This window comes from Gossypium hirsutum, chromosome A02, assembly GCF_007990345.1.
Source record: "Gossypium hirsutum isolate 1008001.06 chromosome A02, Gossypium_hirsutum_v2.1, whole genome shotgun sequence".
Classification (NCBI taxonomy): Eukaryota; Viridiplantae; Streptophyta; class Magnoliopsida; order Malvales; family Malvaceae; genus Gossypium; species Gossypium hirsutum.
In genome coordinates this window covers 1777283-1789742 of record NC_053425.1, presented here as the reverse complement: position 1 = coordinate 1789742, position 12460 = coordinate 1777283, and the positions used below count along the sequence as shown (strand labels likewise).

The 12460-nt window shown below is 27.7% G+C and overlaps 1 protein-coding gene across 1 annotated transcript; it reads right to left on the bottom strand.

Annotated features, from left to right (window-relative positions):
* Nucleotides 1-8103: 8103 nt before the first annotated feature.
* On the bottom strand, nt 8104-10226 carry LOC107927335 (rho GDP-dissociation inhibitor 1). The gene is made up of 5 exons (XM_016858401.2): nt 9824-10226; nt 9676-9742; nt 9161-9379; nt 8892-9016; nt 8104-8399 (listed from the first exon to the last, which is right to left on the bottom strand). The coding sequence occupies exons 1-5, from the start codon at nt 10097-10099 to the stop codon at nt 8319-8321; spliced, it is 768 nt and encodes a 255-aa protein (XP_016713890.1). The 5' UTR covers nt 10100-10226; the 3' UTR covers nt 8104-8318.
* Nucleotides 10227-12460: the final 2234 nt, after the last annotated feature.

The window sequence follows — 12460 nt, the reverse complement described above, 5'->3', positions numbered from 1 at the left end:
AAGTCAAGGAATTCATGTGGCGTAGCATGCGCCAATTCATTCCATGAAAAGGTTGCTTAGCCGCAAGAGGCTGCCCTATTGACCTTACTTGTCCACGCTGTGGGTTGGTTTGGTAGCATCAAGTATGTGCTGCTTGAATGTACTGAAGTTGTTGACATATGGCATTGCCTTGGGATTACTATTGATTTTCACATTGTCACTGAATTTCTGCAATTTTATTTGTCTGTGGCTAACAACACTGTTAAGCATCGCGTCATGGCTGTTGCACGAAGCTTGTGGTTTCACAGGAATTTATTTGTTTTTCGTCTAACCTGATCGGGACCAGTACAAATACAACATCGACGCTACTATTCATGATCAACATGGTGCCCCTTCGTTTGCTACTATTATTCGAGACCATGCATGAAATCTTATCAAAGGATGTTTTGGTTATTTTCCAGTTATTATGGAACCTCGAATGGCTAAACTTTTAGCCATAAGAGAGGTTTTATCTTGGCTTAATATGAGTTTTGACATAGTGATTATAGAATCTGATTGCATGGCTGTTATTAATGCTCTTGTGTCGTCGAGCTTAGACCTATCAGAGTTTGGTATACTTCTACATGATTGTTTTTTGTTGAGATATTTTCCACCTTGCCCTTCCATTAGACATGACGACCGACCTGCTTATAGGGTGGCTCATGAATTTACTTGGAAGGTCTTATCCTATGTAAGGATGATCTTCCCATTTTCTTAATTCTTAATTATGGATAATTCTTTGTTTTCTTCCACTAATATATATCGAGGTGCATACCACTAGGCGTATGGATAAGTCTATTGGCTTGAGACTTTGTAATATTCGAATGTTATTGTTGAGGTATTTTTCGAGCAGTGTCTAAACTAGTGCCTAGATAAATGCCAATTGGTAGTAATATTATTTTCAAAAAAAAAACTTGAAATGTTTAAGTTGACAAAATTTGACAACAAAAATCTTTTGATTGTATTTTGTGATGTTACTTTGGATTCCTGTCAGTCTATCTTTGATACCCAAAATATACATAGCAACTTATCTTGGAGATTTGTTTGGATTCGATTGAAGCAATCAACTTCACATAATTGATGAGTTGAATCAAATCGAGCTAAAGTAAGAACTATATCTTGATGATTTAAAACTTATCATGTGCTATTTTGAAGATATTCTTTGTGCAAGTTATCTTGCTTATTCAAGAAAGATTAGTTTTAAAATATATATAATGTTAGCAAGTCTCAATTACTTATATATTGTGGAGACTTGTATAAATTTTGTATAAGAAAAAGGAAAGCAATTTATCTTGTTCACTATGGAACGTGTATGTGAGCACATTAAGCGAATTAATCAAGTGTTTGATTTGGTTATGTCCTAGAAAACTTAGAGGGAGATGTTTATATGTTGGAAACAAAAGGATGTAGTTTAAATTGATAAGTGTCAGAGTTTTGAAACATTTATTGTACAAGGTGTTAAGATAGTGAATATTCTCTCTGGACAAAATCATATATATATATATTCTTTATTTTTTGCACTTCTCATTATTATTGCCTGAAGATAAGAGTTCTTTTACTTTAAAAATAATAATAACTATTCAACTTAATCATGTAACCTGATCACTACAAGGAGAAAAAGGAAAAGTAGAAGGTTCGTTTATAATTCCATAAATTATGCAGAAATTGAGGAGAAAATGATGAAACTAAAAGCATGAGAAGTAATGATTACGTACATTGTTATTAGAATGTGATTCAATGAATTAATTGAATTGAGAATGGAATATTAAATTAATTTAATAAGTGATATAGAATTGTTGAGTATTTTTTTGTGTCTCTTCAAGATAATGATGTTTATATATATATATATTGTTCATATGGTCCTATGTACGTGTTTGTATGGTCTTATGCACGTGTAACTTCGCAGGAGAGTAAACTTGATTTGCGAACTCAATAGAATCCGGCCCAAACCCATTCGAGTTTTTGAGCTGGTGATGGTAATTATCCTAACAAGGATAAAAGAAACCCAAATTAAAATTGAATATTTTACAATTAAAAAATTAATTAAAATGTAAAAAAAAAAAGGTTTTTTTTGCCAAAAAAATTGAGATTTTTAATTAAAGTTATTATTTGACACGAGTTTTTAATCTTTTATTTTTAAATGTCAATTAAGTACATATGATAGTTTTTAAATCCCACTTGTAGTGTTAGAAAACTCTACACTTATATATATTTTAATATTTTTAATTATTAATCATTTTTTAACATTTTAAAGTGATTAAATCATCGAGTTCAACCAGTTGAATAGAAAACTAAAAGTTTGACAAATTCGATCTTCAATCTGATCATTATAGCATTAATTATAGACAACAAATCGCATTTCTTCTATTTTTTTAGAACAAAAGGAAGTTGAAAGTGTTCAACAGTGAGAACCTAGAAATTAACTTATTTGGCCCTTATCTTGTAGAATCACATCATACGCCGCCGCCGAAGGCGGTAGAGCAAAAACAACTAACCCCATTTTGCATCTTTTGACCTCCTTGGCTAGAGCATCAGCAGCCCTATTTATTGTTCATGGCACAAATCGAACTTTAATAAGCCAATCCTTCGCCATCCAATGACATATGTCTTGTCGTATCCAATAGCTTCCACCTCTTTCATTTCTTAGTATTAGATCCACCACCATTTTACTATCACTTTCAATAATTAAGTCGAATGTCATCCATAATTGCATGTAATTCAGCTTCTAACACCGAGATAACCCCCAACTATTGACCATAATCAAACACTCAACCCTATTATTACGTTTAAATTAAAATTTGTATAATTATTTTAAAATATCTAAATTTATTAGAATAATATTTATAATATACAGATTTAAACATGATTTGAAACAATAATATTTGAATTGATACAGGAATCTACACCATTTATCATCATCTCTAGTAATGATTAGGAGCTATGCAAATTAAAAAGCTTTATTACAGACAGCATTGATTCAGCCAAGTAGGCATTGCTAATTATTTAGATTATATTAATTTTAATTAATGCTTATAAAGCCATCTTAATCCCATCTTTGTATTTATTTTATTTATATATGGAGGATAAAATAAAGATTATCTAATTATTTATTCATTATACAAAGAATTCATTTATTAAATTATGTACTCTTCAAAAATAAAAAAATATTAAATATCTACTTTGGAAAGATGAGATTCTTATAGAAATATTAAAATATTAATAATAATATATTGATTTTGCAGGGAAAAGTAAGAACATGGTGAGTCATGCGCCGTGAAAGCCATCATAAAAGGGATAGTCATGGAGAGTGGGGTCTCTTTCTAATTAACTTGGATTTTAGAATCAAGTTCAATCGAATTAATACGAATTTTATACATTTAATCAATAATAGTTTGACTTGGACTAAAGTAGAAATATTTATTGGTTGGGTTTAAATTGAGACTATATATTATATTAATATATTTTATGTTTATTTAAACTCGGTAGAATTAAAATATAATTTTAAAATTTTACTTAAATCTACATATTATCTAAAATTCATTTTAGGTTTTTAAATTTAGATAATTTAACATATTAATTTTTAAGGAAAATATTCCGCATACTGTTAATGGAGTTTTTAGACTCTATAAGTTGAGTTAGAGGGTTGACAAATGTCTTATACGAGTATAGTAAAATATTTAAAAAATAAATATTTAGAAAGAAGAGATACACTGTAAATTTTTTAAGGCTATTTGTGGAATAAAAAAAAGTAAACTATCATTGTATCAAATACTCACCCGTAGTAATATACATATAAAAGAAATGAGAGATATTGACAATTTTTTAACTCTGCTTGTAGAGTTAAAAAAAAGTACATCGCCAGTATAATAAATATTATCCTTTTTCTAATACAATACTGGGGCAAGGGGATGGGTGTGACATTAGACAAGGTTTGAAGTCGTGTCAAACGAGTATCTAACAAGAACTTTAATCACTACTCCACACAAGTTAAAGACAACTTAACATATTTTTTTAATGTTTAATTAGTATTGCATTAATATATATTTATTTTTATGGGATATAAATTATATAATATATAAAATAAAATAAAAATATATATATCACAAAAGTATAAAATGCAACAGGCCTTGAATGTTAAAGCCCAATACCATTTTTTGAGTCTCGTACTTCTGTCCAAACACTTTCATATTTTGAGCGAGTTGTTTATTTTAGACAAATAACTTAACTCATGAACAAGTCTAGATCAAATTAACTTTTGTCAAGATTCTATTTCATAGGGATCAGATTATAATCTTATCAAATTGAGGGATCATCAGGCCATGCATATAATAACAAATGACTTTACCTTGCTTAAGTTTTTATTGACATCAAATCCAAAGTTCAAACCTAAACAACTCATGTATCCCATAATAAAAATATATATTCCCATAGGAATGACAAATAATTAGTCCTATTAATGAACATCTCAATTCTTAAATAGTTTCGAGATATTATTTTTAAAGTATTTATGTTAGGTTTTAGTTTCAGATTTTTGTTTTTAGACTTCGCAAGTAACTGGGGTATCTATGTTCCAAAAATCAGTTGGGTTCTCCTCAAAGTAAGAAGACAAAGCCCGAGGATAATCGAGCATATATACCCTGGTACGATATCTTCATTCGAGGGTTTAATTAGTTGCTCAGTAGACAACACTTCAAAAACTTTTTCCTAAAAATAAACGACCCCTCAACAGTTATGTAAATATCATTGTTCATGAATGATTTTTTATTTTTTTCCTTTAAGTTACTATGAACCAATTATATTAATAGTTCTAATCATAATAAATAATTGTGAGCACTGAACTAAATAATTGGATTGAAAACTCAAATTAATTAACTAAATTCAGACTCAGCTCAAATCACTATTTCGCACATAATTTTACAATAATAGGAGTCTTGACTAATAATTTCTAATGTGTCATACCAAATTCAAATATCAAAATTGAATAATTAAATCTATTTTTAAGGAAAAATATCTATATCATAGGTAAATAAATTTAAAAAAATCACAAATAATTTAAAAAACCACCAATGATCTTTCTATTATATTAAAAAAAATAACAATGAACCCTGCGTGTTGACTTGATGGTTAGGGTGTTCACTGCCTCAAGTCTGGCCTGAGTCTGAGTTGCACTAATCACATTGCTATTAGGGTTTTGTTATTATAATTCACCAAAAAGAAAAATAATTAACAATTGACATCGTTATTTCAATATATTTAAGTGCTTATTAGTCTCTATAATTTAAAGAGTTAGGAGTTAATAGATATAATAGTAAAAATTGTATAAAAAATTTAAACATGAATTTTTTTTTGAAATAATCTTATTATAAGTTATGATCATATATGTTTTTTTTAACATAATGTCTAGAACTACTCATAGCCCCTTCCGAACCTATAAATACGATGATAATGCGCTTTAGCACACTCGAACTATGTCCTCCTGCATTGACAACAATACTTATATCAATCAAATTATAACTCAATCGAGATTTAAACATCAACTTAAAATGCAACATTCTTAAATATTTATAACTTTTCATTTAATGTATGAATATAAAATTATAATAATATATATATAAACAAAACCATCATCCATCAATCAAGATTAATGCTAGCATTTAATATTATTTTCATTTCTTCTACAAATTTATTTAATAACATATTTTTTCATGTAAAAACAGAAAAGATAAGGTGATTTCGTTTTCAACACATTAATTTACTTCATTCATGATGATCGAAAAGAAACTTCTTTATTATATTTGTACATACATATGGTAAGCAAAATATCTTTTTACGTTGGATTTATAATAAAAAAATCTATTTTTTTAATTTAAATTTAAAATTTAATTCGTACGGTCATATTTAATAAATGAATAGTGGGATTCATAAATAAATCTATTACACGTGAAATTGCATGTGATTGTCACACACATAGGTACAAATAAAATTTGAAGTTAGGACCACAACATAAATTGGCATTTACTTTGTAAGCCTTGAAATGCAAGGCATGTACCAAAAATAAAGTTAAAAAGCAAATCCCCCATTGCTAAAATCATGGCACATGGTGCCCATGTCCCCTTGTCATTTTCACCCCCCACATCCATAATAATTTCACCAATTGTTTGGGGCAATCAAGTTTCTTTACCATGGGTTGTTTTTGGGTCAAAATTTGCTATTAGTCCCTATACTTAACACAAGTTGCGGATTTGGTCATTGTTCTTTAATTTAGTCATATTTGGTCATCGTATTTTTTGGATTTTTAAGTTTTATTCTTAACTCAAATAGTAGTGGTTAATTCTGTTTGATTAGATTATACTATTAGTCATGTACTATGTGTAAAATTGTAATCCCTATATATTTTGAATTTCAAATTTTTAGTTTTGATGTAAACGATGATTGTTAAATCCATTAATTGACTTTTGTGAGTAGGGCTATAAAGGAATAGAATGTTCGATGAAGAACTTATGAACAGGGGCGAAACTAGGGGGTTGGCAGGGTCCAAAGCCCCCTTAAAATGGAAAAATTTTTATTTAGGCCCTTAAAAATTGCACTTTGGCCTCCCTTAAAATGGAAAATTTTAAAATTTTAAATTAGTAAAGGTAAATTTGCACTTTGGCCTCCCTTAAAAATATAAAAATTTGATTTAATTCTTTAAAAATTATAAATATATAGGCTATTAAAATGGTGAAATTATATTTTTGCCCCCCTAAAAAAATTTTCTAGTTTCGCCTCTGCTTATGAATAGATTAGTTTATGTTCGTTTATCATGCTAAATAAACAAACATGAACAAAATTTTAAGGTTTGTTTATTAAACGAACTAAACATGAACAAGACTTGATTAGTTCATTTATATTTATGAGCAAACTCGTTTATATTCGTTTAAAACTAGCTTATTATTCAATTATTATATATTAATAAAATTTTAGTGTTTGTGTGCTTATTTTTTATTTATAATATAATTATTAATACTTATATTTGGTTTTTTTAATCTAAAAAATAGTATGTATGTATATTTATTGTTATTGTTCATAAACTTGTTTAATTATATGTTTGTGGACATGTTCGATTAACTTAAATGAAACGACATGAACATACATGATTTTAAATAAATGAACATGAACACAAATTTAAAATTATTAATGGACACCAATCGAACATGAACATGAACACGAACAAGCTTAAAAATAAATAAATAAATGAAGATGAATAGTATTTTGTTCTTTCAAGCTCCATTCATTTATAACCCTATTTGCAAGTTAACTACTGTTTGGTCACATCAAATTTCGGAACTAGTAGAATTTAATGAATTTATGAACTACTGTTTGGTCAGCATTGAAATTTTAAATTTAAAAAGATACAAGAACTAAAAGTGACCAAATTATAGTAATTGAATTCACAACTTACGCATAATACAAGGACTAAGAGTAGAAATTAACATTTTTATTAGATATAAATATTTGGCATCAATCTACTACTCTTTGTTACATTCTATGTAGAGTAAATAAATAATCAATATATTAAAATCTTAAACACGATTAATCATAATTAAATTTGATTATATCATGTATGAAAGTATAATATCTTTTTGTCTAATTATGCTCATAATTTTTACATATTTGAAATTTAATCCTTCTATTTTTTTATGCAATAATTGAATTTCAATTAATAATATTGTCAACAAACTTCTATTAAATTATATTACCTGAAATTGTTAAAAAAATTACTCACGTGATTAATATTATACATGTGGAAGATCAAATAAGCAAATAAAAACGTTGAATCTAGAGTTGTAACGTTTCCAATTTCAAACCTGGTTGTAAGGTTTATCGGCACAATTCTAGAGAATGCTTACATGGATTTCATGCAGTTTTTAAGTGGTATCATGAGCAATGTTTTGGTTCAATTTTAAAATACCACATAAGAGTAAGATCCTTTTTGACAGTCTTATTAATTGGACTTCAATTGTTAAATCAAAAGAGTAGAAGGGTTGAATTCTTGAAATTAAAATTAAGTGGACTAGATTTCAAATGTGTACATAGCACATGGACTGAGAGAAAAATTTACCATTTTTTAATGTACTATTTTGCCACCTCAGTAAAGGGAATGTGGAAGCCATGATATGTAGACAGATAGACAATCAGATAGAAAATAATAATATAAAACAGAATCTACAAGAGATTTTTAGAAGAAAAAAAACCCAACAATCAAGCACAAATAAAATAAAAAAGTGGATTAATTGCATTTTTTTCCCTTTAATTTTCCTTCAAGGACGTGAACCCCAGTTCTTCTGGATTTCAAAGTGATAACTCACATCCAAATAGACTTTGTCATCATCATCTACAAACTGCATAAACAAATTAAAAAGAGAAATTAATTAAAAGAAATTGAACTTCAATATTTTAAAATTAAGACAAATTCTAATATATATAAATAAAATCAGAATTTTTTAATGTAATGTTAAATTCTTAATTATAAAATTTGTAGAAAAGAATAGTAACAAAGTTATAAATTATGTATGGTCAAATTCTGTCCTTTGTCCCTATACTCTTCGGACTTTTTAAATTCAACCCCTTTACTTCTAGGAATTCAATTCCTTCACTTGTTTGATTTAAAAATCAAAGTCCAATCGATAATACATTTATTTAAAAAAAAAACCCAGACCTTTGAATGTTGAAATACAACATATTCAAATTTAATAAAACTTTATTAATAAAATCATTAATCGAACTTTAATTTTCAAATCACGTCCGAAAAATAAAAGTAGAGAGACTAAATTTCAGAAGACAAAAAAAGTACAGGGACTAAAAACAGAATTAAACCATCAAATATAATTTACCTTGGTCCTTACAGCATATGAGCCTCTAGCAAACAAGCCTGAAGGTGTAGTTTCTTCTTCCAATTCAAATGTATAAGGTTCCTTTTGTGGACTAAATGTCCCCAACATTAGCTTTGTGTTGTCCACTGTCAAATTTAATTTCAATATCAACCCCATTAAAATCAACCCAAACTCAAATTCGAATCATTTTCTAAAAGGTTATAATTATCAAAATTTAAATTTCAAAATCGGTTCAAAATTTGAACTTGTAATAATGTTATTTTTCTTACCTCGAATACCTGTTTTCCAAACAGTGTTTACGTATTTAAGACCGGAGACAATATTGTTGGAGACATTGAAAGTGAATTTGAGACGAAATCGACTTCCTTCTTTTAGAGTAAACAAACAAGTTTTAGGCTTTGTAACAAATGGGATTGGTAAAATTATGTCCGGTCTACCAGGGGATACGATCGAGAGACTTAATATCTTAACTTCAGGCTCTTTACTCTCTGCATTAAATCAAGAAAATACACAAATATGAGTCGAACATGAATATCCGGAGGCGGATACAAAGGGTAGATAGGGAATTTCACCCCAAAATAAAAAATAGCCCTTTATAAATCATCAAATTATAAATTAATATAGGAAACATTACACTTTACTCCAAAAATAAAAATATTTATTTAATCCTTTCAAGAATTATAAAAAATTCAATTTTGGTCCCTCCTAATTTTTTTTTTGAATTGACCCCTGTAAATATTGTAACGTCAATATAAAAAAAATGAAGAGTTGGAGTAAAATGTACCTCCGACCGCAGACATATCAACAGTACCAAGAAGTTGTTCTTTCCATCTCCTTAAACTTTCATCATCCTTGAAACAAACAAAAGAAAAAACCAAGGTTTGAGTATTTTCATGGAATCTGGGTATAATTTTCCAAGAAAATTTATATACCTTGTCTTTTTCAAGCTGTTCTTTGAGGGAAATTTGAGGACCAAGATCCAATTCTTTCTCGGATTTCAACTTGGCATCATCATCATCTTCTTCTTCTTCATCATGTTGATCATCATGGGGTTCATCACCATTGTTGATAGCTTCCTCATCATTATCATCAATGAATTTCTTGTTTTTCTCATCTCTTAACTCTTCTTCTTCGCCAGCTTTGTTTTCGTTTTTGTTGAATCCAATCTGTTTGGATGCCGAGAAAGTTCCTACAGCAGCTGATGACATTTTTTTTTGCCCCTATGAACCTACCTCTAAGCAAAGCAGGTTAGTTACCCATTGTTGCAGGATTTAAATAAAAGGAAACGGTACACATGTTTGTGGGCTACTGGGCTTGAATTTGTACCAAATTTACATGATGTCGACTCATATGATGGATATATATACATATTAAATTATGATATTCCTATTATATTAAAATGTCAAAAGTAAAAATGTTGGAAGCTAAAATTCGATAACTAGGTTCACTTTAGTATTAATATATTTTTTTCGATCCATTTTGGCATTTAAATTTAACAACAAAATTTATTTTAATTTTTAAACTTAAAAAATATAAAAGTTTAATGACGTGACATTCTAAAATCATGTCATTAAATCTTGATGGAATAAAGTTTAGAGACCAAAATGAACAAAAATATATATACCGAAGTAGATTTAGCTGCCAAGTTTAAGGGTCAAAGATTACATTAACCTTTATAAAAAAAACAGTTAAAATACACGATAAGTCATTGTACTCTTTATAAATTTAAATTTTAGTCTCTCTAATAGTCAATTTCAAAATTCAAATTTAACTGTTAATACTGTTAAAATTATTTTGTTAAATTCAAGTTCATTACAATGTCATTTTTTTTAGCTACACGACCACCAAGTGAGTATTCTTTTTAATTTCAAAATGTTATACCAACAAATTTAGCAAAAAAAATGTTAATAATTAGGCCTAAATTTCGAACTCTAAAAAATAATGGACTAAATTTCTAAAATTAAGAGTATAGAGGCTAAATTTTAAATTTATGAATAATATAAGACTTATGTTATTAATGTAGTGAGATGGGGAAACATGGCATTGATGCATGACATAAGACCTAACATGCACGGCAGTTGAAACAAAAGGGATCGGTTTCAAATTTCTGTAGTTGGGGCAGTTGAGACAAAAGTTTATCTCTTTAGACCATTCCCTTTCAAACTTTTATACCATTAATGCTAACTCAAAATCATGATTAAATATTGATATATCAATGTGCAAAAAATATAACCACGAGAGTTAAGTGAGATAGTAAGTATTTTTTCAAGTTTGATTCTCGTTTTAGATATAAAGCAATTTTAAAACTCGTTGTTAGTATTTACCTTTTAATAAATTTACAAAATATGGAGGATTAATTACTAGACTCGCTTCAATAAATATATTAAGAAAAATATGAAAATTATATAAATATACAAATTCTCAAATTGAATAATTTTAAAATAATTAAATAAAATAAAATATTATCGATTCAATCGATATTGACCCACATTTGAAGACATTTATTTATGGTTGATCATCATTGTCTACCAAAAATAGGAAATAATACATTCAAGAAATCAATCTAATAGAACATCCCATCAACATTAATTTTTTATTTATTTTCCATCAAACATTAATTTAAATCATACTAAAGTTTCCAAGAATGTTACTATTTTTTTATTATTTTATTTATTGGTTGATAAAATTCACCATATTTTGGTTGATCGAGTTTAGTTTGATTGGTATGAATGTTGTTGTCAATGTAAGAAGACGTGAATTCAAATATGCTAAAATGTCTTTTTTTTCTATTTATGAATTGGGGAGAGACTATAAATAATTCTAAATATTGTTAAAAAAAATAAGTACGATCAAAATCTATAATAAAATTATTTTAAAAAATCTATTAATCGTATCAAATTCAATTTGAGTTCTAATATGATCCATCAATATGCTTTATTGAAAGTCAACAAAAAAAATTAAATTTCTAAGAATTTTGAAATCTAGTAAATGAGGCCTCCTATTGTTTATTAAGGCTAAAGTTTTTGACCTTAAATTCGAAAGTGAAATTTCTGGAGAAAAGTTTTTTTTTATATTCTTTGCATTTTGTTCTTTTATTAAAAAAATGGGTAAAATAATTTTTATATATTAGGTTAAAAAGTAATTTTGTCATTTCTATTAAAAATTTCATCTATTTGTTCAGTTAAAACAAGCAGGACTAATAGAATAGCCGGACAATAACATATGATGTTCTATGCATACCTTTGCTGATATATAAGAACTAGTTTTTAACATTAGGTATGAATGGAATTTTTAATAAAAAGACTAATTTACTCTTTAATTTAATATATATAATTTAATTTATCTATTTTTAAATAAAAAAAGATAAAATATAAATTGACTTTTATCGAAATTTATGTTGTGCTAACGAGTGGATTAGTTTAACTTAAATTAAATTATTGAGTTTGGTGTATTTCGACCCAATTCAACGCATGTAGTTGAAGGAACCCAAGTTGTAGCCCAAATACGAGGCATGCTTAAGCCCAAACGATAAAGGATTCAGGTGGACTTGTTTATTCTTGCTTGGCTTG